Source organism: Clavelina lepadiformis, chromosome 2 (assembly GCF_947623445.1).
Source record: "Clavelina lepadiformis chromosome 2, kaClaLepa1.1, whole genome shotgun sequence".
Classification (NCBI taxonomy): Eukaryota; Metazoa; Chordata; class Ascidiacea; order Aplousobranchia; family Clavelinidae; genus Clavelina; species Clavelina lepadiformis.
Genome location: NC_135241.1, coordinates 18952774 through 18977982, shown reverse-complemented (window position 1 = coordinate 18977982; position 25209 = coordinate 18952774). Strand labels below are relative to the sequence as shown.

General features: G+C 36.5%; 3 protein-coding genes across 3 annotated transcripts; 1 reads left to right on the top strand and 2 right to left on the bottom strand.

Annotated features, from left to right (window-relative positions):
* Positions 1-244: 244 nt before the first annotated feature.
* Positions 245-7385, bottom strand: LOC143447335 (uncharacterized). Its single transcript, XM_076947386.1, has 24 exons — positions 7301-7385; positions 7011-7171; positions 6879-6937; positions 6657-6753; positions 6427-6588; positions 5773-5903; positions 5488-5576; positions 5230-5274; positions 4950-5098; positions 4810-4868; positions 4499-4598; positions 4263-4424; positions 3900-4030; positions 3745-3812; positions 3618-3652; positions 3317-3398; positions 3039-3202; positions 2840-2898; positions 2624-2723; positions 2254-2418; positions 1507-1634; positions 1286-1353; positions 1127-1201; positions 245-507 (listed from the first exon to the last, which is right to left on the bottom strand). Exons 1-24 carry the CDS (start codon positions 7356-7358, stop codon positions 470-472), a joined length of 2385 nt encoding a protein of 794 aa, XP_076803501.1. The 5' UTR covers positions 7359-7385; the 3' UTR covers positions 245-469.
* Positions 7386-13219: 5834 nt separating this feature from the next.
* On the top strand, positions 13220-18040 carry LOC143446534 (centriolar satellite-associated tubulin polyglutamylase complex regulator 1-like). The gene is made up of 7 exons (XM_076946199.1): positions 13220-13365; positions 13474-13576; positions 14386-14516; positions 14627-14797; positions 15025-15159; positions 16328-16504; positions 17502-18040. Exons 1-7 carry the CDS (start codon positions 13308-13310, stop codon positions 17564-17566), a joined length of 840 nt encoding a protein of 279 aa, XP_076802314.1. The 5' UTR covers positions 13220-13307; the 3' UTR covers positions 17567-18040.
* LOC143446533 (WAP, Kazal, immunoglobulin, Kunitz and NTR domain-containing protein 2-like) lies at positions 18034-22652 on the bottom strand. The gene is made up of 5 exons (XM_076946198.1): positions 22411-22652; positions 19894-20434; positions 19571-19770; positions 19372-19494; positions 18034-19227 (listed from the first exon to the last, which is right to left on the bottom strand). The coding sequence occupies exons 1-5, from the start codon at positions 22555-22557 to the stop codon at positions 18565-18567; spliced, it is 1674 nt and encodes a 557-aa protein (XP_076802313.1). The 5' UTR covers positions 22558-22652; the 3' UTR covers positions 18034-18564.
* Positions 22653-25209: the final 2557 nt, after the last annotated feature.

Below are 25209 nucleotides of genomic sequence, written 5' to 3'. Positions count from 1 at the left end.
TTCTTCCGCTGTTGTTGCTTATTATTATTCTATATGTCGGATCGTCAAAAGCGTGAGCCTTCGAGTCCGTAATATTCAACAAAACTCTCAAGTCTTTGTGTGCAGTTTAGAAAAGTTTTGATCTATATTTCTGAATTTCCCAAAGGGTAAAGAATTTACAGTAGAATTTTGCTTGAGGATCTGTCTAGTTTTCCTTCTGTTTTAAGAAGTGAGCCATCATATAAGCAACAGATTACTAAAAAAACACTTTTGATGCTGATTTATTGGTGACACCTAAGTACAATAGCCTATACAATACACAAATCAAATTACTAACACCATAAATTTTATACGTTGCAGATTTGCAGTTCTGTTATCGACAATTTACTAAGGTTTTCGGCCACCATTACTGCCAATTCTCAAAGCGTTCTTTGGACCTCTCATAGCCTTGGAATTGGTTGAACCTCATAAACTGCCTGCTTGTGCACCTTCAGAAAAAAGACTGAACTCTGGAAAGTTGTGTACCACCTGCATGGTTTAAAACAACGGGTTATGTTCTGCTGTCCACTTAGTAACTGAAAATGAACGCCGGTGTAGCCTTTAGAGTAGGCTACAGCAGGGGTGGGCAAACTTTTTGTACTGAGGGCCACATTTGAAAAAATGTTGCAGCCGGGGGGCCGCACACTCTCATTACAAAGTAGGAAAATTTACCCGGTGTGTAAATAAACGCATATTCATATTAAACACAATTTTTGTATTTCACACTCAGTTACGTTTAAAGCTATGCAATCATCATCACAAAAGTTAATGAGACTTGTGCAACTGTTCACAGCTATTTGGAGGAAAATAGAAGTACTGGTAGGCCTACGGTAGCCGCTACCGTATTTGTACTTTATGATCAAACAATTGAATCAAACAATGCGTGAGAAGTGTAAGGCTAGTTGCTGAGAGCATGTTGCAATACATGCGCGACTGACGTGTGTGTGTTTACGCACTGAAAGTGAAGAGAAAAACACACTCGTAAAGGGAATAATATTTTGTCATGTAACCTGTTTAATTAAAACAATAAGTGATGAGTAGGAGTTTCTGCAAGTGCCGGCGGGCCGTAGTTTGCCCACCCCTGGGCTACAGACTTTATATTTATCACCTGGATTTTGTGGTGGTGCTGCTGGTGGTGGTGATGGAGGTGGGCCAAATGTATCAGTAGAGGTAAGCGCTTCACCTAAAAATCAAAACAAAGGTCTAAAGTTGTCCGGAGGTATACTTTTTGTTTTATGTGTTTTTGCTTCAACACCAACTTATTTACTGATGGTTAGAGGAATTCTTCGCAAAGCCGCCCGAATCGTGCCGAAAGTTATTTTGTCTCCATTCAATCTGCGCATTACAAAACTTTTCAATTCAATAATATGTTTTTAGGATTGCTATGATAGTGGTAAAGTATAATATTTTAGAATCGCACAACAAAAACCTTTTTAAGCAAAAGGTATATATAGGCTGTATATAGGCCTAAGGTACGTATTGCATTACTTTGATAATAACATGTATCCCATCAAAACGTTTTGTGGATTGCCGGTCACCATGAATACGTTAGAAGCAGACAATGGGGACGATGAAAACTTGAAGTCAGTTCGATAGCGCCCTTTAGTATTCCATATCTTGTAAAATAAATTTCTAGAATAAAGCATTTCTGTTCATCCGAAAAACCTTGCAATACTGGTCCAATAGAGCAAAGAAATAGGCCTACACCGAGCTACAAGCTATTAACCCACAAGTTACAATTATAATAATACAGTATATAATAGAGCAGTGACCATTTCACCGTCAGTAGCCTATAGGTCACGCAGCCTATAGTTATAGATAGGCTGTTACCGGTTAGGCTAGGACAGGGATGTCCAACCTTTTATTATAGTGGGCCGCATTGTCACTTGAAATAATTGAATGGGCCGCAAAACCTATTAAATTTCAAGAAAAATGGGTACATGAAGTACATACTTTTGTAGTGAAAATGACTAGCGGGCCTCACAAAAATCTCAGGTGGGCCGCAGGTTGGAAATCCCTGGGCTAGGAGAATGAATATGTAAAAAGTCGATTTAAGCTATCTAGGGTTTAACTGAAGTTAATTAAATTTAGATTAGAATGAGAATTTAGGTTACTATGTTTTAATTGTAACATTTAAGTTGGGTTAACAAGAAATCATGAAAAATAGTTTTCAACGTACGATTTTTCTCCGGTGAAATATAGTGACAACTTATATAGTAACAACACATCCTATACTTGTCTGTGGTGGATTGTAAAGTAGACTTCGCATATACTTGGTTTTAAATCATCAGCAGTTGAGTAGATTTGATAACTCCAGAATCTCATTCTAAACTTGTCCTGTGTAAGCGAGCCGTTGATGATTGCCAAAGATCTTTCACTTCCAGCGAAAATGCTGTTGACCTGCAAATTATGTCAGCAATATAGGTATTCAAAAATCTATTGTAATATGCATTTCTTTGAAATGATTATGATGATGACGATCGCAGATTCTGACCTAAGTATTTCATAAATGCGACAAAGCTTCATCGTAAAATACGTGGCAACGATAAATTAGATGTACAATTGTAGGCTACAGGCTACACATGAATCAAAAAACTTGATTCACTTGTATTGTGTAGGAATGGTTGGATCCATCCGGGTTTTCTATCCATATGAGGCCCACAAATGGATAAGTAGTTCTGGCAATCGCGTCGTAGTTTCGAAATCTGGGGAAAGTGATACCACCAGGTTGTTGTAACTGCTATGAAATCATAAGCAACTCACGATTACGTGTTGTGGTAAGCAAATGTAAAACACGCTCAAAAGATAGCTTTGTTCACACCTGTAGATATAGTCGTATTGGGCGAGTATGGGCGGCATGCTGTCTTCGAAGAAAATGAACTAAAGTTTTTGATTTAAATCTTTTTAAAACATGAAATTTTATAGTTTCTATTTATATTTCGTAGTAAAAAATAAAAATTAACTCAGATTAACACATCTATTTTGTATAATTACTTTAAATGAATTCATGGACTTGAAACCTGATTTCCAATGTTGTAAAGGTCATGACCGCCATTGACAATTGAATTTTCGGGGTCAGCCAAGTCGTCGTATTGATATTGATACCATGATCGAATTACCCATTTCCTAATACGTTCTGCGGCGAATTCGTACAGGAAAGCAATTTCTTCCAAAGCAGAATCTCCTAAAATGTATAGTAACAAGAGTTTTGATATATCTAGTACTGTATCTTAATATATTCTTTATCTTAAATTGGCAGTGTCAAGAGAGATGAAAAAAGATGCGTCATATTCTGTACCTGACGAGTTATAATAATGCATCATGCTTAGGAGTCCAGTAATACTCGGATCCGGTATCCGGGTGATAGGCGTCGTTTCCACCTAAAATTATTTTGCGTTTTGATACGATTTATAGATTTTTACAGTGATTAATATATGCATACTTTTTACGGTGAGTTGGCCTATACCGAAATTTTTGCGGAGCAATAGGTATTTTATATGAATAGGTGGTAATCATTTCCAGCATATCAACGTGTAAACTATTGCTCGAAATACAATAACACTCCCTTTAAGTAAAATAATTTACAAAAAAATATTTACTGTATTTCGTGTTGGAGACAGGTTTGAACGTAAATCTAGAGATTGAAAAAATAAAAATGGATTCGATATTTAGTACTGTAGTAAGAACATAACAATATCCATATTTGGCAAAAGCATGTAATCGTACCAAATCCCGATACCATAGCAGCCAAAGTTTGACGAATTTCCTTTTCAGTAATTACGGCACCTTCAAGCCTGATGACGTTCAAATAAGACAATTTATTCTATGAGAATAATGGTTACAAAATGCTTATTAGTCAGCGTTATATATATTAATCTTACTTGGACAACAGCATATACCCTAACAAAATATTTTGAGGGCGACCGGACAGTTTAACGCTATTTACAATTTCATCAGTCTCATCGCTGAAAGAAACGACTTGAAAAGCATATTCTCCTCCAGATTGCCATGTCTGCACAAAAAGAAATTGCAGAAGGGGCTCATTTTGCATATAACTATGGCAGTAAATTGCACGCAGTAGTTGTACAAACTGCTTTGCTTTTATATAGACTATACCAACAAACATTAAGTTAAGATCCACAAGTTTTTTGGTCATGGAAAGTACTGTAATTATAGGCCTATCTCCCGTTGAGATTGCAGACACAAGTTGTGTCCATAAATCCTATATATATATATATACAAACCTGTTCTGAGGAGACAGTGAAGTAAAGTTCACAAACGCTAGGATCTTCGGCAGAATGTATTTGAAAAACTTTGTATGAAAGAACAAATTTTCCGATTTCATATTTGGTTGCACTGTACAATGTTATTCCACCATCTTGATCTGCCCCAACGTTGCCGTCAACCTTAAAAGTTGGGCAAATTTAGATATATTGAGAAAAGCAAGAGTTCTCAAAGGAATAATTCAATTATTCTATACCTGCAAGGTGAATGACGATTGTGTCCCGTTTGCGTTTTCTATCCACATTAGCGCAGTGAATGGATAAATGGTACGAGTAAAAAACTGAAATTCTGGAAAGCTTATAACACAGTGGTTTAGCATAATTACAGTTTAAGCTAATTGTTTATAGTATAAAACTGGTTCAGTACAGTATAAATCATAGCGAATTGGTTTGGTATATTTATACCTCAATTATAAACTATAAATTTATAGCTTACATAAATGAGGTATACTACAAATTTAAAAGTTCAATACAAATCAAAACTCTGATAGATGAATATTTAACTTACTAATACACTTGGTTGTAAACTGCTCGCAAATATAATTCTTGATTCTTCTTGAAACGCACCTTAAAAAGCAAATACGCTGTTGTACAATGGTTTTATGAGCTGTTTTCGCTTTACAGTATATCTATTACATACAATTATACCCTGTTTCCAAAATCATATAGGTCATTCCCACCGTCTTCTATTTCACTATTCTCTGTATCGTACTCGTAACTGTACCAGAACGGTATTACCGCAATGATATTTTTTGCCACGTTATCAATTTGTGCCATAATTTCTTCCACCCTTAATGCTTCAAAAGTAAAAAAATGCAAAAATTTTTCTATATACGGTAGTATATTCTATTTGGGATGTATGAGTGTAGAGAGTGATATGTTTATACATGGACGAAGGCAAAGAGACACCACCATGGAAATTACTAACTTTTGGCCGGTCTGTAGCGTGGAGTCGGTGATGGAGTTGGGCGACCTAGATAATCATCACAAAAGAATTTCAACTTTAATTGAAGAAAAAAACCTTTTCATTAAAGCTTGTAAAAGGAATTTAATGAGGCTAATTCATGGTGGGTCTGGTTGTACGATTAAAGGCAGAAAGGTGAAGTCTGAATTTGATGTCTACATAAACAAAGTAACAAAATATATATAAAAGTTATAAATAATTTTAAACATGATTAACACTCACGATTTGGCGAATCACTTAATGAGATAATAGCAAGAGTTTCGTTTAAAGCTGCCCACACTTCGGATTGTGTCACACCCAGACCGTTGGCCCTGTGTGAGTAATAATTATAATTATTAATCATTATCATATATTTACATATAATTATATGCCGACAATGTTATTAACATTTTATTAATATCTAACTTACATCAGTTTAATAGCAGCCTAAGATTGTATTAATTGGCTAAAGGTATCTTTAAATATATCCTTTAGATATTCATGTTAATCGACTAAGTGCGTTATTACTTTGAATATAAAGTATAGCCGAGCATGACGTTTTGCTGGTCTGACTCCAACTTGACTGTGTTGGTAATTGTGAATGGCGGATAACCAGTGGGCAGTAGAGTAAACGTGTCGATAGAAACTGAATTCCAAGCCTATACTTACAATACACATATTGTCTTTTATTGTAGCCCACGTTTGTAATTTAAAAAACGATAGTAGACACTATAGCAGGGGTGGCCAACCAGTCAGAGACTAAGAGCCTCATTCTATACTGTTTTAACCGCAAAGAGCCACATCATACACATTATCATTTATGACGTTTTTTTCTTATTACGTCATAATAGTGCATGAAATATTGTTTCAGTTGCATCATCTTTATTCTGGGTCGAAATCTGATGTAATCAGTCATTATTTAGCAAATATCAATTGAACATTAGCCAGTAGAGATTACTTTTCTGTTTATCTGCCTAAAATGGGTAAAATGTGCTCTCTTTCGAAGGTTCAATATGAACGAAAGAGCCGCATAATACCAGGCAAAGAGCCGCATGCGGCTCGCGAGCCGCGGGTTGACCAGTCCTGCACTATAGGCTATACTAAACATACTAATAGACAAAATAAACAGCAGCGTATAACTTTGGTATTTATTAACAAATGGGCCATGTATTGCGAGTGTACCTTTCGATTTTCTATCAAGAAAAAGACTTCGCATATTGAAGGATTTGGAATGGCGCCTGATATCTGATAGACTTGATATGTAAGTTGATAATTTTCAACGGCGAGCATCCCCCGAAATGTTTCGTCTGTGGCCTCATGGTTATACCCAGTAAATGACCTTGTCTGTTACAAATATAACGACTCAGATTGCTGGTCAATAAAGTCGCAACTTGCGATCTATTTGCACCAACCTGAAGAATGTAAGGATTGTCTCGTCTGAGATTATTGATCCATGTTAATACAGTAAAAGGATAAATTGCCGCGCTTGCTAATGTATAATCATCGGAACTGAAACAAAGCCAATTTGAATGCAGCAACTTGTTGTCAGTAGACTATAGGATAATTAGCCTAGTTAGTTAGTTAGAGGTCTCACATGAAAGAAATATTTAGAAAACAATCAAACAGCCGCTTACGAATATGTTTCTCCGTATATCAAGACTGTTGGGCGGGAATTTCCTTGCCAGAATGCTACCTACAAATTGTAAATTTAACAACATTTAGCCTACATACAGCAGTTTTAATAGTTTTCAAAATTTTAAATGTACCTCATTTCCAACTGAATACATGTCGAATCTGCCGTTAACAATGGTAGTAGGGGGTGAAATAAAATCGTCGTATTCATATTGATGAAAATTAGGAATGTGTCCTGTCACTTTCTTTGATTTAAATTCTATGTCTTCTAAAACTGCTTTAATTAGATGCGATTCTAAACACAAAGTGATGCCAGTTCAGTTGGACTCTTTTAGGCTTTTAACTTTTTCCAGCATTCAAACATCGTCGTGTGCAAACATCTTCAGTTTGAATTTACTTAGCAAAAAAGATACTAATCGCTTACCTTGAGTGCTAGCCACACTTAGGACCACTGATGCAATGAAATACACTATCAGCTTCATTGCAATACTTGGGCCAACTAAAAATACCTTGACAAAAATAAAAATAACGATGTGCGATTTATGCCACCCAGATGTGCGTATTAAATATGCCACCCAGGCCACTACAGATGTTAAGTATATTGACTGGAAGTTCTTATTTTTGGCTACTTGCGTCTTAGTTTAAATGAAAGATTCACTTGCGTCTTAGTTTACATATAAGATTTACTTTGGCTACTCGTCTTGCTCGTCCACCAATATTAGCTGTGAAATACAGAGTTCAGCGAATCAATTTCAGATTACAGCTTTGATCATCAACATTTAAGCGAGCGTCTAATTACAATGTCAGGATTAAAGTGTGACAATTACGTTAGTCAGCAAGAACCTTTAAAGTGACTAATTACAAGAATGAAAAGCTTTCGTGGATGAAGGTTAGAATACGACCAACATAACCCGAAACTAAGTTGAAAACACCTTAAAACGTTTATTTGTCGTTTTGAAACAACTTATTATCTAGCGCTAGCCTGTGAACAAGTAAATTTAGAAGGGAATTCCCCTTACAAGAAACATTTAAAAAATTATTCATTGCATATGTTGGCTGTTGCTAAGAGCTATCAGCCAAAGCAGAAGCAGATGAAAGGGCCCGAAGTCCGGTAATTCATTTGCCGAAATCCATCACACTGTACTTGAAGAAATATTTTAATAATAGATTTAATTTAATAGAAACGAAGAAAAATAGTGAAATTGACTACATCAAATCTCATGCTAGCCTCACTATTACAGCAGTCCAAGCTTAACCATGTATTGTTCTATTGGCCTAATCTATATTGTTATTAGGCCTATAGCATCGCTGCTGTTTAACACTAGTTACCATCTTGCGTATTGTGTGTGTTTAATCCCATCCGAATTTATCCCATTCATTGTCTGTTTGTGAGCAGGTATTTCAGTTTTATTGTGCAGTAACAATGTTAGCAGCTGCGCTAGATACTTTTCGCGGTCAGCCGAGAAAAATAAACAATAGGACTTGGCTATGTTATGGAAATAGCCTTAGTGGCTAGATTAACAAAAAATGATGCATTTGGCTCAAAAATGACTGTCAATATCAGCATTCATTTGAACGAACCCAGCAGTCAGGTGTTATTTTAAAATGCCATTTCCATCGTATCAAGCAGTTATTTGCTAGACTGCAGGCTATACCCTGTACGTACTTGGACTTTTTATTCAAAAACAGTAAATTTCTAAGTTGGCACACAGCAAAACCAATTTGGTTAACATCGCCAAGCAAGATAGCGTACTTGGTGGCTATAATCTTTAAATTCAATCAAAAAGTTGTGGACCTATCCTGGAATTTATTTAGCCTAATCGACCTTACCAGTATTCTACAAGGCCAGGGGTGTCAAACTCAATCGCACCAGGGGCCAAAACTCAAAACTTATTTAACGCCGCGGGCTGTAAAGATAAAACTTGATTGAACGTTTTGTGACACGAGTACATGAATTAGAACAGGCAGCAAAACAACTCCAAATTTTTGATGGTTTTGACGATTTTTAACTGGGCTATTTTTTATTATTCTTCTCTTACGTCATTATGTTTCATTTACCTCCTTGCAAAAGCATTAAAGAATTAACAAACAATAAAGAAAAAAGCAGCCAAGATTACAAACGTTAGAATAAATCTGTTTATTCTATCATATGGTGGGGCAACTGCTGTATTGTGCGATTTGTTATAATTTTGTTCCTTGCTTGAAAAAAGTAAGTTATACTGTACAATAACATTGCGGGCCAAGTTTTATTGTAAAGCGGGCCGGATGTGGCCCGCAGGCCGGGAGTTTGACACGTATGTACTAGGCTATACGAAGTCTATCATTTAAAGATTGTTCTGCAGCAGCATACTTTTTTACACATCCTTGCAACTGCCTCTGCACGCTAGGAATCGTGTCAAAAAATGCCGTATACTGTAGTTTGGGTTATTTGAACATCATATGCTGTAATTTTTCTTGGACCTAAATGTAAACTTTTCTGTAAATACTGAACACTATATTCTTTAGTCTCCATATATACATGTAAAAAAAAACTTTGACGAAAACAAAATTTATATTAACCATCTCTACATGAACTCAATTCTATCAACTGTTATTCCCAACGAAAATAAGTTTTCAATTCCTTACTTAAATGGGTCTGCAAGATAACATAAAATTGTATTACTTTTATTTTACTGGAACTAGATACAGTTTATCAGCTTTTGAAAACATGACTTTTCTTGGTAAATGACAACCAGAAAGTTAAATATTTTAGTAAGTTAAATGTTTCATTCGACTATTTTTAATTTTTCCTTATTAATTTTTTATTAATTTCTTTTCAATTGTGATCATATTTTATGTATGTAATGAAGTGTGCCATTTTGTTCATATGTTCATGTTCAAGTGAATCTTACAGTAGGTTGCTTTTTGCAAATCTACTCAGGTTGGGGTTTGTACATTCCCATTTTAACTAATGCAGTTGGGGTATTAGTGAGTGTTAATTTGCCCAAAGCTGTTAGGCAGCATGGTTAGATTAATTAATTATTGGAATATTTAATTGCTTTGAGCAGGGGTGGGTAATTATGGGCAGAGATGTGAAGAGTTTATAACAACTTGGGTGACATTTTTGAGCTAACCCAACTTGACTCTTTTTAGAAAATTTGAAAATTACTTGCCTCTTAAGAGTCTTTTTATGGATATAGCTCAGCTTGACTCGAGCCGCATGTCATTTTGTTTAAACTTTATCACAACAAACTTAATCATCATCATCATCATCATCGTCGTATAGTCTTCACACGTACACCATCATATTGTCAATCCAGTTTTTGAAGTTTTGGCCACATTGATTGACGGTGCTGTAGCCTCCAGTCAACTTAGTATTGGGGCATTTTAACACGAGGTGGTCGATATCTTGGGGGGCTTCGTTGCATGTTGGGGAGTCGAGTAAGCCCCATCGATTTAGGTTTGAAGCTGTTTTTGCCTGTCTTGATCGTATTCTGTTTGTCGTGGACCACATTTTTCGTGTGGCTGTTGAGAAACCGGGTAGTGCTTTCGTGGGATCGGTTATCGTATCTGCTCCAACGGGTTTGTGTTTTTGCCAGTAGGTTTTCCAGGCTGTTTGCATATCGAAATTTCTGTTGTATGAGTTATAGAAAGGTTTGCGGCTTTTTAATCGCTTTGTGGTAGGTGCATTTTGAGTGACTTGGCGGAGTGGAATGTCGTCGAGCAGGTCATCAATTTGGTCGTGAATCCGTTGGGTGGTTTCCTGTCTTCGGAGGTGTGGTGGAGCTATTGCTGCCATGGTTGGAAGCCAGATCTTGGGTGTTGGTTGTAAGGAGCCTGAGAGAATTCTCATAGTATTATTGAGTTGAATGTCAATTTTATCTGTGTGTTTGCTGCGTTCCCATACTGGCGCACAGTATTCTGCTACGCTATAGCAGAGTGCCAAGGCTGATGTTCTGAGTGTGGTTTGGTGAGCACCCCAAGTTGTTCCAGTAAGTTTCTTCAGGATCGAGTTCCTGGTTTTCAATTTCTGCGCCACATTTTCAGTGTGTTTGCTGTCCCTGGCGCTCAGCATCACCACGTTGCCGTCGTGCCGGGGCTTGAGTACCTCAAGGATTCTAAGGGCGCTGCCAGCCAAGTCCAACTATGCTGGAACGACCAAAGATGAGAAGTCAGACAAAGAGTGATCCTACCCTGGTGCCCAAACTGAGTTTTACCCACTCCTGGGCCCACACCTACACCATTATGAAAACAAACTTAATTATCCATGTTTAGTTAATTCAATTTTGACTGTTTTGACTGATGCTATGAAAGCATTCCATTTCGAGAATGAATTAGTATTACCCAAGTAACTTTTATAGTATGTGTTTGGATGGGTAGCTTGTAATTTAAGTCAGTTTTCCTAGCTGATACAGTATTTCAATACATATCTAAGGAATGACTTGATTTGAGTTATGATTAGCTTGTTACAGTATTGTTTTTGGGCCATATAAGGTTTCCCAAGTATTAAAAATTGTCCCAGTTAATTGGTCCAGTTTCTTCATTTTTATGGCCTCACAGACTAAAAAGTGTGCAGACTGTGCTGAGGTTTTAAAACCTGTACACTACTGCTTCCATCAAAACAACCAGCCTTCTGATCTTGGTTGGTGTATGCATTAGGGTTATGACTAGGAAATTTTTTTTTTGCCTGTAGCAGGAATCAATGAACATTTTGGTATAAATTTAGAAAATCATAATTATTTTGTTCAAATCGTAAAAAATGTCCCGCACAAACTGAGTTTAATTTTTGACATTGGTCCAAATGTAAAAAAAAATTTACAATTCAAAACTTATTCTTTGCTACAAATTTAATGTTCAAATATTTGTCCTTTTTGCAATTCTGGTAAAGTTCTTCCATCAAATTGACTACCCTTTCTGCAATTATGTTAGTGTGTGGGACATGTACAACGGACTTATCCAAATTCCAATGGGTTTTAAGGCTCCAGGACATTCGAGCTCAAAGATAGCATCAAATAATCTTTGGTATATTCTATCTTTAAACCTTTGGTTAGAAAACCAGGCTTCCTACCACGCATTTGCGATAAATGAGCATGATATCTCCAGAGTTACTCTCCATCTAGGGATGAGGAAGTAGGCAATCATAGCATAAATGGCTCTTGAATTCCATCTAGCATTGTGTAGAGATGGAAGTTGAGAGTTGGTTTTGTTGAAGACGTTGGATTGAAGAACTCTAATACCTGCCTTAAGACTCTATCAAGAATATGATGTTGGCAACCAATATACTGTGGTTTATCAAAACCCTTGCTGATCCTTGCATTTTGCAGTTTCACAACAACGCCATTCAGCCGTCCAGTATTAATAGATGTTGTGTCACATATGATCATTTTCAAATTTTTCCATGCATCTTATTCATCTAATAGGTTTTCTAGACTGCTGAAAATATCTTGAGCTGTTCCACTTTCGCATTTTAGAACACCCAGTTTGATTTCTCTTGATGGACTTTTCAAGCATACTACCTGATATTCATGTTTGCCAATCTTTTTTCCATCAAAGTGTAAACAGAAATTATTCTCCTCTTTCATAATTGATTTTAATTTTAGCTTTGCATTGTTGCCATCTCTTATAACTGCTCTCCAAACACCAGATTGTGATCCATTTTTCTTTTTCTATTTTTCTCCTGTTTCTCCATCAATTTCTGTAGCTTTGACATTATTGTTTGTTTGTCACCGCTGGAAAGTTCAATTTTGCCCAGAGAATAATTAATTCATCAGCTATTAGAATCGTTCTTGTAGTCTTGTCCTTAGCTTGGTCCAAAAGTGAGTGGTATCGCCCAATAATGTCTTTCTTTTTGGGAATGTGAACATAATTACTCAGGGTTTCAATCATTGTTTCTTCTTGCTGGCTTTACAGCAAGATTTTTCGTCCAGGATACCACATTCTTCTTAACAGATTCACTTGACTGGTGGTAAGCCATGATATGAATAATTTAATCTGTGCAATCACAATTTACCAAAACAAATTTTCAAATCTTCGCAATTGAAATTGTGTCAGTCAAATTCAAATTAGTCGATATATATATTATATAGTCTATATCTACAAAAGAAAGCCCATCCTTCATACATCGAAAACTGGAAAAATTTGGTGCGGGAGATTTTTGTTTAAACAGTCTTAAATTTTGTGAGTTTTCAAATCAGGACATAAAAGTTCATCATTTGTGACTACAGGACACACAGAATTTTGAATTTTTTTTTAAAGTCATAACCCTAGTATGCATGTGGCCTATAGTATTGGTTTCTATTACAAATAATATGTTCAATGGTACAATTAGGATTGACTACAATAATCACCTTTTTGTCTACCATGATTATTTTACTGTATTGGTACAGTATTAGGTTGTTGAAAATACTTCTATGTAATTATTTGATATTTAGTGATAATTTGAAGTAAATTAAATGGCATTAACAAATTCTGAAGATCTTGCAGATGGGATTTCATCTGATGAATATTTAGGTATGTATGATATCGCTTATTCTGCTGATTGTATTGCAATGTATTTATGCATGAAGTTAGCTCTTTTACTATACTTTACGTGTCAACATTTTTTGTGTATGTTTGCAGAAAAACATCATGTTTTAATGTACGTGGAGGATGCAATAGGTCAATTACTTGAATATAAGGATGAAAATGCCAAAGTTATCAGTTCTAAATTCTTGGGAGATTAGTGAGTACATTTTTTTAAAATTGGAAGCGTATGCTAGGCCAATATAGTCTTTCTGACTCTTTACGTGTATCCTTCAAAGAGCTTTTAGTAAACATACATATGTGTTTAAAGGTGCATGGTTTTGGATGAATATAAATTCGACTAAACACCATAACATTAACTGTAATAAAAATTATTTTACAAAATAATAATTGCCACCTATTTAATTTTATGCATGCTGAATATATTTTACATAGCCTATAATTTTTATGAAATATTAATATGTATTAATTTTGAATAAACAAGGTGTTAAGCAGTCTCCCTGCATATCAATGAAAGAGGAGAACAACATACTTCTTTGATTTTATTAAAACGTCAACTGATGCTTGCTATCTATGCATAACATCTCAAGTTACACAATTCAGCAAAATACTTAACAAGTTGACATGTGTCTTGTTGTAATGTACCATAATTTTTCTAATCACAATTGCTGCCAAGTGTGTCACAATAAATGCTAAACTTGCAACATATTTCCAGCAATGATTGCCTAATCACTAAACTTTTTTTTTGAATTTTTTTTGGGTGGTGTATTTAAATAACGGTGCATTTTGATTTCAGACATCAAATTTTTTTTATATTAGACCACGGCCTTTAAAGAGAAAGTGGGAAAATCCATTTTTAAAAGTATTTCTTATTTTAATGTTGGTTTGAGATATATAGGACGTGTCAGGATGTTATTTGCCCCATTCAATACCATCCATTCATCAATTTTTTTTGTTTCAACTTTTCTTAATACCTGTGGTGCTTAAACAGTTTTGTTCCTATTTCAGTTTTAGAAGTGTACACCAAGGAGCACATATACTCTTCAGAGATTATGATTTCATCCAGGCAACACCATATAACAGATCATGCTTCATCAAATGTGTATGGAACTGTTTTCGACATATTGCTAATCATGGAGGTAGGAGTTTTTATCATTCTATTACTTTGTAGCAGTAAACTTGAAACTCATTTGATATATTCTACAGTTACCTTGATTTAACTGGTATATCTTACTTATTGCTTCTACAGAACTATTAAGCATTAAAGAATATCATTCTCTGTTGTGTCTATTGTGTCACGACTTTCCTTTGGATATGGTTCAACGTACGGCTCGGATTGTGCTAATGGATGATGCTTTGGATTGTCTCATTTCATTCACTGACTTCTTGTATGCCTTTCAAATTCAGTTTTATTATGAAGGCGAGTTGGACTTTATCATTTGTATTCGTGTGCTTCCACCTAAATCGATAAGTACTTATTTTATATGAAACATGTCAAAACTATTTGACATTGACATGATGGAGAGTTATCAGTTTCTGAAGTTACCAAATTCATGTTTGTTTGATTATATACGAGACTCGTAGATAATATTGTTTATTTCCTGTTCTTTTTCTTTGCTAAATCATATATTTTCCAAAATGATACAGATTACATCAACGCGTGTAAGGAACCTTACGATAATTTGCTCAGTGGAGTCACTGTGTTTGTTCCCTCAACAGACAATTGGCAACAAAGTCAGCCATCTAATTTGCAGACTGATCATGACTCAAAGCACAATGAAGGTAATGGTAATGACAACGTTTTTTCTAGAAACATTTCACTGCTTTGCTTGCCCCTAAAAGCCTGCTGAGTACAGAGAAATGCTGAATGCAGATTATTAGTTATTGTGAAGATCAAAATCTTCAGAGATAGTTTTTTTTGTGAGATTGGAGAACCGTCGGTTACACATGAGGAGGGACCATTTAACGTTCCCTTTCTAGCTGCAGCAAGACCAACAAATGTAGATCAAAAATCAGTAAACGACCCTACGCTATACTCACAACTTAGGAAATGTGCGCTGGGATCATTTCTATATGTTTATTAGCGAAAAGTAGTCGATGGATTCTCATTATTAGACATTTATGGGTACATGTTTTTATACCTCATTTACTAAGTCGCAAGAGCTCAGAATGCTGTACCACATCAAACCAGGGAGCACAGCTAGAGATCAATTACAACAATCAATATTCAGAACCTTGTTTTTTGCTACAAAGAAGAATTTAATCCACACCTGCTTCAGAAACGGCTCCTTTCAACTTCTAAAGTGTCAGTCGGTAGGCGAGAACTACAATGCTACAGTTGTGATCTTTGCTTGAAATAAATAGAGACTGAGATTCTCTCATGTTGTTTTCTTTGTTCATCCGTCTCGTACCTCCTTGAATATGAATGATCATCAATACCTCCCAGTTAGCTGTCTTCTTAGAAGCTCTTACGATGCTCATGCAGCTCTTCAGACGTTTACACAGTAGGTCATGCTTCCTCTTAGTTAGAAGGAAGTCGGGTAGTGCAGGGAGTGTAAGTCGGCGAGCAGAATTATTTTTAGCTGTAACCAGTCAACTTCAGACCAGCTAGCATCAAGCAAGGATATCATTTCGACATTTTAACTAACGTTGATCAAACAAGCTAGGATTAATAGAACAAACAAGTATTTCTGTTAACATACATGTGAACGCGCACGTTCACACAAAGTTTCATATTTGCATGCCTACACGTGGACACAATGGTTGATTATAGGATGTTTTGTTAAGACACTCTTTGGTTTCTGGGAAAATCTGATTTCATTTGTCTTGCAGGGGTAAACCGAGGTCGTTAGTCTTGTATTTTCAACTCTCTTTGCAAATTAAGAATTATTTGGATCATTGCAAAGCCAAGACGTAGATTGCCCAAGTTCATGGTGGTATTTTCCTACAGGCGTGAACAGCCAGTCGCTATACGACGCTATGGAGAAAACTTGCTTGAAGCTGAGCTCAAACACTCCTAGACCTTCCCTACAGCACCTACACGACGAGTTGTGTAAACCGCCCAGGATCACATTTTATAGCTTGCTTATGGCTATGAGCAAAAATGATGACATAAACAACGAAATAGGTCAGTAATCGAGATACTTACAATGAAATCCTTATTACGTATTCTGAAATTGTTGAAATTGGAACAGTCTCCAAGCATGTCAACGTCGGGTCTGTAGAGTCCGATATTTATTATTTGTGACTCTTGAGTACAATTTGCAAACAAACTGGAGAGCTAAGTGGTTTTCACCAATAACTTTACAATGATGTCTATGGTGATACGTGGTTTGTTATCAGTGACTAGATTGACGTCTGCCTTCCTGGTAATATTTTATTTCGCGTTAGGTTTAAGCTTGTCGTATTCTGGTGTATGTCACATGGTGGTATAATGTATTACGTAAATGATAACTGATCGCAGGTTAAGTGAGTGGGGAACGTCCAAAATGACATTTTTTCATTCGGAATTGATTTTCTCATTAGGGTTTTTCAATCTTGATAACAATTGGTATGGGCTCCCTCTTGCTTTTGCGGCTAATTTAATCTTTCCCTTGTGGTAATATCACTAGATAAATCGATTCCAAGCAGCCCATGTTCTTGTCTGGAACTGTTTCAGACGGTGTAGATTTTATCAAGCAGTTTTCTCATGCAATAGTCTCACGTTTATGGTCATATTTAGGCTGTGGGTGAAATAGGTAATAAAAGGAAAACAGCATTTTACGAAATTTATATGTTTGTGTATGGAGATAATTCATGTTGTTTAAGAATTGAACTGACGAGATATAAAAACTTTTAAATCATAGAAGGGCGATTCTTTTCGTTGATTCTAAATTCGTTTTGCCACCGTTATTAGTTGGTTAAATTATCTGAAATAATGCCACCATGACCAATATGATAAATGTGATTCAAAAGCTCTTGCTGGTTAGACATGCTTGGCTTAGACAAATCAGAAAATATCTGTCTCCAGAATGAATGCAACAAAGAAATATTTAATCACTAACCTCTGGACGATCCAGTTCATCGTCGAAATCTTCATGTTTTACGTCATAATATTAAGACGACCACGTGTTTCTATATTTCAGGCTTCTTACCCAATCGCGATAGCGTGTTGGAGGGAAATGATGCTGACATCATCATACGTCACTGAACTTGGTGTAGGTGGCATGGCTCTTTCCCAAGTCAAATCAGTCAGCCAAAAGGGTCGATTGATTTGTTGATAACTGGTCTGCGACTGTTTCGCTCAGACCAGCTTTAGAATGTTACGATTTTTGGCTAGGTTAGATATGTTTATCTTAGTTCATACTTAGATACTGTACGTTTTTACAACCGAAGTGATCAGACAAGAACTTGCGAAGGCTCAGGAATCGAAATGTTTTCGAAGTGTTTTCTTGTGTTTTAAGTCACTCAACCCAATCCTTATTCCAGCCTTGAAGTGTCCCAATGTTTTATAGCCTATGTATCTGGGTATGTTGTATAAGTGCATTTTCTTATCCCATGGATGTGTCTTGAAGATGATTCTTTTTATTTTATAAGAATCTATTTTTTTCATCCTTCACACTGTGTTTTATATATTTCCTCTCTTTGCACCAAACTTATTTACAGTTCAGCAAAGGCTACCGTTTGCTATCTCTTGTTTATTTACAAAATAGAGGGCGATAGGTGACCAGAACAACACAAAAATAAAAATTGAACTGAAAATAAATAGGGCCTGTACAGGGCACAGAAAAACGCAATAATTGTTTAAAAAGCAGTTTTGCGTTTTGACCACTCAATAAAATAAATACGCAGTAAATAACATACGGCTGCTCACGTACAGCTATCTGTGAATGCCGATGTGCATTGTATAAGTTAAATGATACAACAGAGAAAAAAGCAAAAGTTAGATTATAGGCAAATTTAACGCTCAGCGCAAAAATGCTTGTTGTAAGACGGAAAATTTCGAGATCAGATAAACATCACGTTGTCGCACGCGAAAACGCCCAGATAAATTTGATACCATGACGTCAGTTTGTTGGATGTTAGGTATTGGATAAGTTAAAACTGACGACCATGAATAATTGAAGCCTGTATACCACAAAATAGCTTCACAAGTTTTTTAACGACAAAAAGAATGTTAAAGACAAGTAGTGCATGAGTTATGTTGTCTTAATGCGCGCATATTGGCCCAATGGTCGGACCGTTTTTTTGAAAAATACTACAAATACCACTACAAACTGTATTTGATGTCATTCTTGCGATATTCGTGTCCGATGCTGGAACGACGAGACTTCCTTGCACAATGCTAGCATATCCATTGCGTATTACACCCGATATGATAAGTTCAACACAATGGGAATCGTCTAAATGCAAACTTCTGCTCCCCGGGTGTCTACGGTAGTCGAGACTACAATGATAGCTATTTGAACGCGTACCACTAAAACTTGTATCGCTAGGCCTTGGCAAGTGATTTGTAATGTCCGGGCATGGACATTGGCTGTCTAGGTGTACCTCAAGCGTAAGCTCTGAGTCGCTTGGGTCAGAAAGATCATATAACGACAAGCCTAGGTTTAATAGGTCGTCTTTAAAAACGTAGGTAATTCGCACTTTCATCATCTGCGTGTCATCCACAACATTTGTGAATATGCGCAACACCCTTGCTTGGATTACAAAATCAGACCTGCAGTATTTCTTTGTCATATGTTGACTGCAGAATGGGCATGCCGGTTTCGTTGGTGCCGATGATATCCTAGGTGTTTTGCATCGCTGTCTGCAAGCTTGAGTTGAGAGAAAGTTGTTGCCATTTCCACCACACCCACTGTACGGGAAGGCCTAAAAGTTAACAAAGTATTTTGGGTCATGTCGGAAAACTATATTGTGTTTTGCTTGTGTATCTTAGCTTACGTTGCTCATATAACTTCCACGAAGACGCGAAAATCTTTTATAATTGTTAAAATCTGGAAAATTTTTCTTTACCTCACACTCCATTGAGGTTTTATTGTAAAAAATTCGTGCACTAAAATCGTTGCACCCGCCAGTTGCAGGTGGCATTTGACACTCATCTGTACAAGTCTCTTCACATTCTTTTTTGGTTGTGTACTACAAAACAAAAAACAAGTTAATGAAATCGCTCGGTAACTTATAAGCTGCTGTCAGTCACGTAATTTCTGATCACCTTATTGTAAATGGTTTCGCAGTCCCTAAAATAATTTTCCTCGCATCGGCCGCTTGATGGGTTATGTATCCAGTAGCCGAGCGCACGACGGTGATTCCACCTCTTTCGGCAATTTTTGGCTTGAAACGTGATATTTTCGACACACTTTTGGTCGTAAGTTAGTTCTTTGTTGACAAACCCTGATCTGATATGATGGTGACCTTTTTAAAAACAGCATCGATATCGTTAGTAAATTATGTTTTTTTTACATTTGCTGTCTTGAAGTATCTGTAATTTGAAACATTTCTACAGTGGGTTTAAAGATAACTTTATACATAACTGACCTCGCACAACAAGGGTAAAAGGCAGCTTTACTGATCCCAGTCTATTAAAAGCAAGGCAAATGTACGTTCCGGCATCCATGGCAAGGGCAGAGGATATCACCAATGTACCGTCGGCCGTAACCGATTTCCGGCCCCTAGCAAATCCTGCAGACATGTGGTCGTCATCGGTTCCTTCTCGCTTCCAGAGAATTGTTGGTCTTGGGTCGCCGCCTACCTCACACGGCAAGCGCGCTTGCATACCGACCTGCACAGTTAACTGAAAGGTTATGGATTGCGCATACGGCTGCTGGTTGCCTGAAGACGTGTCGGCGTGGTGAACAATGTTGCATTCCACTTCGTGAAGCTCAATCTCCTTTTCACATGCCATCTTGTTCATTGTACAACGGTTGAAGTAAGTTTGGTTGTCTGAAGCGCAAATAAATTCGCCACGGACAGTAGGTAACGGACAGTCAGGAATGCATATGCAAGACGCCACACCATCATTATCTCGGCAAACGTAGCCCTGGCCTGTGCATCGTATTTCATTGCAGGTTGGTATATCCTGTGAAACAAAATATCTACAACTTACTTACAGAAAACATATGTGATATTTTGCCAGATTTAACACAAATACAAGCAAGCACTAAAAACACATTCTAAATAACTCTCCTGGCCAACTAAAACCGCTCACTGTGGCCACCACCTGCTGTTGTATGATGACTAATTCTGCTTATCCTACTTGTCCAACTGCGGTAACAGGGTAAGCTGACAGACGCGTTTACTTGTTAAAGCAACTTAAAAGTCGCAACTTCAAAAACCATCAGTGACGAGTTGTAATTAGATTGTTATCATTGATCTCAACAATGACGTTTGTGATCATCGGAAGTGATATTTCTCCGACCACTATTCCAAGCAGCTGAACACGAATGACATAACAAAATTCCGTCTTGACTAAACCCATTCGTTGGTGTGGTCAGGAGATTATGGCATGTCCTCTACACGCCATGTACACTCGGAACGTGTCAGATTTTTGAATTTTTTAGGATTCTTGATGGCTTACCGTTTTTAATATCCGTTATCTTAATGTATTGTTGTGATAATTACGAACAGTCATCGTCTCACACGTGGAGTGACTGTCGGAGTAAACCACTTATCGCCTTGCCCTGTGTGAATCGCAACTCTCTGAGTCATTTTGTGCTTTCTGAATTAGTCAAATGATCAAGCAAAATTTTAAATATCAAAGCTTCCTTCAATTACACAAACGATGGCAATGATTGAATTTTATCTACTGGCAACGTCCTGATCACATCAATCGGATAAAAACTAGTATTACATTAATTTTCACATGTCTGTTATTTTTGTTACCTATACAGCTTGCGACATTGCCAGTTTTGTCATGGAACAAACCTAACGTTCCCAAAATATCACGAATAAAGCTATATTTTTCACATGGATTGCCGCATCACGTTTCTTGCTTCTATATAATAATGAACACCACGCATGGATTGATGAAATAACTTGCGTTTTAGGTTTGCTGATTTGATGGCGGCATTTTAAGCTACATCTACTTTACTTCAAAGGCAATGACAGTGGGCAACATAATTCCAACATTACGTGTAGGCTATTTGCTTTTAATAAGCTTTTTCCAAAGACAGTTTACTGCAATATTGGTTTAGACTAAAATTTGTCGATTTATTTTCCTAGACAGCAGGAACAAACATTTGTGCCTAACCCGACAAGGTTTGTTTACCAACACAAAGTTTGGTGTTCATACCCCATATATGGTCTTCAACGCTTAGTCATTAGTCCGGATATGAGAAGATCTACTTGATAGTTCAAAGCATATTTGAAAAGTTTCAACTCAAGATAATATTTATCAAAAATTTATATGCCAGAGTGGATCATTTGTCTCGCGGTCCTACAATTACCTCCGAGCACACGCCGTAATAAACCTATATGTGAAAGTTTATCGGAAATTTAAATCGGATTATATCGTTTGAATATTTATAGTTTGTTTTATGACCAGCTAATTTTGTGGTTGTCCTGAATCATTTGTAATTAATGAAATAATCGTTTGTTTTCAAACAGTCATTTTGGGTCGAATGCTTGGTATCAAAGTTTGAAAATTTGAGGTTCAAAAACAGGTAACGTTACCTATAAATGAAAAAAATCTTTTTTTATTGCCGTAACAACGCTATAATCTAATACAGAAGTAATTCAATATTATTTTTTGAAGTTTGAGTTGGAAACAATTGTTGTATTGAAATAGTAACTTGAAAAATCGCCAATAAAGTCTAACCAAAATGTAATTTCAAAATTCATGTTTTTACCCTTATAGAACATATATCTGTTATATAAAATTTCAGACCTAACTATAAATAAACCTTATATTATAACATTCACCGCATATGAAACTGCATAAACAGAAGTATTTTCAAACAAGCAACATTTTCAACGTTTTTATCGTTTAAACAATTTAAAGAATTTAGACATGGTCCAAATATTTATATAGTTAAAAATGGATAAAATTTTACTTACAACCCCCGGGATGTCTATTTCCACAACATTAGTTCTGGGTAAGTTGGATGAAGACGCCGGGGACGAGAGCACTCCACCCAGGGTGTGTATCATCATCATCATCGCAATCAAAACATGACACAGAAGATATTTGCATATTATCGACATTTTAACTTCACAAATTAACTCTGAAAAATTTATCACAGCGTATAATACTCTTTGTTTAGTCCGCACGATCTTGACGTGAACGAAACTCCTGTAAATTATAACACCGGTAAATACTTCAAAAACGTTCGCGCTGTCATCGCAAATCTGGATCACAAAATCCGAATATCATAAAATCTCCCTTTTATAGGCCCACTCTAAAAACAATCGAGTTTTTCTCACAGACGTTTGTTATGTTTTTTTTACTATAATTGCGTTTTACTACGCGTTGTGGACTCCGACTCTCTCTCGTTAAAAGGTCGGGCATCGTGGGTTTATCGCTTTGCCCGTCAATGGGACATACGTGTTTTTCCACGTTTCAACGAATCCTGAGAATGGCAATTTTTCACTGATGTGATTTCTGCGAATGCAGTCCGCACTTTAACTTGTCGATAACCCTTGACACTACTGCGCAAACAACGCGCGGCACCTGTGTATTTATCCTTTTCTGTTTCCGAGAGTAATAGAGTTTGATGTAGTGATAAAATTCCGTTCCTGTCGTTGGTAGACTAATAGATTAGACCTAAGGCTTGCGCTCATTGGCCTAAATAGACCAGACGATTAATACGTGACCAACTTTGTCTATTTTTTTTCCTACAACAAGGAATTTAGTTATCACCAAGTGTTTCTCTAATTGCTATGAAGTGGCGTCGCTTTGATCCTCTGAGTAGGAGTACGCGAATAACCATTAGGCGGGAGTAATAAATTATCTGAATCAAAGCCTAGGGTCATGTCAATCGGAAAAAGTTTGGGCGCCATGTGAGGTCCTTATCTACCGTGACAAACAACTACAGTTTTGCTTTGATCTCGACCGGATAAACCTACCACCGCTTGGAACGCGCGAATTTTTAACGCAATCGCCATCCATGTGTTTGGCCTACCAAAGAACATTACCCTGTTCTATTGGATTTTTGCTGGCGGCAAACTCGTAGGTGATGTTGATCCGTAAAGTAGAGACGATTGTGATCCGAAATACGGCTCTGATCAAAATTTACAGATCCTATCTAAACCTTATTGTTTCGCCTCTGCAATAACTTTATCCTGTAAAGCAAACTATTCCGTCTCAATGAACAAACACGGTGATTTAGAAGAAAAGAATATTTTGAAAATCCTCACCTTCTTAAAACAAACAAAATTGATTTTTCAAACCGTTAACATACTTTCTTCTTTTTAAAATGGCGGCAGTTGGAAAATATTTGCATTTTTATTGACTCTCTGAGTGGGTCAAACCAGGCATGTCTGCATCATCAATTCATTAGTATCTTGTTTTTATAAAAGTTATCTCGTGTCTCTACTTTCCGGTACGACGCTGCTTACAACTAACTTAGCAAAATGTTGTGTCTAGTCAAATTACAATTAGTTATTCTAAAATCGTTTCAATTAAATGTTCTATAACCGCGACAAAAGCCAGCTGGCCCAATTGTTAAAAGGACATTTTAAGAAGACAGACAGTTTTTTAATCAAAGTATCCCTTGTCACGTTTTAAACACCCTTTGTATAATTTGTCTGCAAGACATCCAGAAGATTTTTAAATGGGCACTAACATGACCACGAATTTATTAATTATTTTTTCAAGCTTGTTCTAATAATCATTTTATGCAGCTTTGGTGTCGAAATTGTATTTATGTAACTTCTAATCAGCTTTGAGAAATTTTTTCTCTAAGCCATGAAACGTTTAAAAAGTTCGTGCCGTGGTCATCTACTTTGCTACACAAAACATTTGTTATTCAGCATATCTGCCCGCTGGATAAAAAGTTCATTCGTCTCGTAGTCTAGACTAATCCTCTCGCTCTTTTCTTGACGGGCGCTTTAGGAAGCTTTTTCCAAACAAACGTGTTATTCCTTGACACTCTCACATTAAGTTGCTCGTAGTAAAATTTTCTTTTAAGCCTGCCCTTGTTCCCACGATCTCAGCGCGACCGCATTCAACAAAAATCAGCTTAAAATTGCCGACAAAATCACAAACATTTCAATCAATCGCTGGTTCCCACACGTAGGCTGCTTTGTCGACTTTCTAAAACCGCTTGCTCCTGCTCACATCACAAACTGAAGTTTTACGTGCACTTCCACTTCCACATGATACTGCGTTATTGTGTTGTCCAAGCTGTAGTCCTAAACGATTGAAGTAAGACGACTATTGTTATCACCCTTGAATTACACAAGTGTTGCGCACGGTTGGAAAAAAATTTTCTAAAATTATAATTATTAATACACTATTTAAAGCTGAGTATGATATTTATAGGTTGCAAAGAGTTTGGAAATTTTTTTATGACTTGTTTAATTGCCAAATAATTCAAGAAAATGGTGTTCATACGGATAACGATAATAATTATAATCTTTGATGAATAATCCTTTCCGGCTAAGAGGCTCTTACATTCCTGGGCCAGTCACTTTTCAAACTATTACCACAAAAAGTCGGCAAAATATTCCCCCTATTATGCTTCATCACGTATGTTCTCAATATACGGTACGTGGTGGTTAATAATGTTTTAGACATTTAAAGATATTTGTATTTTTTCCTATAATCAGATACAGTTATACTGTAGGAAGCTAACATTACATTTTGTGGAGTAGTATTCCACATCTAAAGCTTTCCGAAGCTTTGATGTGTCTATT

What these genes read in the sequence shown, in the direction of transcription:
- LOC143446533 (XM_076946198.1), bottom strand. Translation starts at nt 22,557, where the DNA reads ATGTCGATAATATGCAAATATCTTCTGTGTCATGTTTTGATTGCGATG. An exon ending in AAATAGACATCCCGGGGGTT is followed by an intron (nt 20,435 to 22,410) that starts GTAAGTAAAATT and finishes TTTGTTTCACAG; the next exon opens with GATATACCAACCTGCAATGA. An exon ending in GCGAAACCATTTACAATAAG is followed by an intron (nt 19,495 to 19,570) that starts GTGATCAGAAAT and finishes TTTGTTTTGTAG; the next exon opens with TACACAACCAAAAAAGAATG.
- LOC143446534 (XM_076946199.1), top strand. Translation starts at nt 13,308, where the DNA reads ATGGCATTAACAAATTCTGAAGATCTTGCAGATGGGATTTCATCTGAT. An exon ending in TTCATCTGATGAATATTTAG is followed by an intron (nt 13,366 to 13,473) that starts GTATGTATGATA and finishes GTATGTTTGCAG; the next exon opens with AAAAACATCATGTTTTAATG. An exon ending in AATTCAGTTTTATTATGAAG is followed by an intron (nt 14,798 to 15,024) that starts GCGAGTTGGACT and finishes AAAATGATACAG; the next exon opens with ATTACATCAACGCGTGTAAG.
- LOC143447335 (XM_076947386.1), bottom strand. Translation starts at nt 7,358, where the DNA reads ATGAAGCTGATAGTGTATTTCATTGCATCAGTGGTCCTAAGTGTGGCT. An exon ending in ATTAAGTGATTCGCCAAATC is followed by an intron (nt 5,275 to 5,487) that starts GTGAGTGTTAAT and finishes ATGATTATCTAG; the next exon opens with GTCGCCCAACTCCATCACCG. An exon ending in ACGCTACAGACCGGCCAAAA is followed by an intron (nt 5,099 to 5,229) that starts GTTAGTAATTTC and finishes TTACTTTTGAAG; the next exon opens with CATTAAGGGTGGAAGAAATT.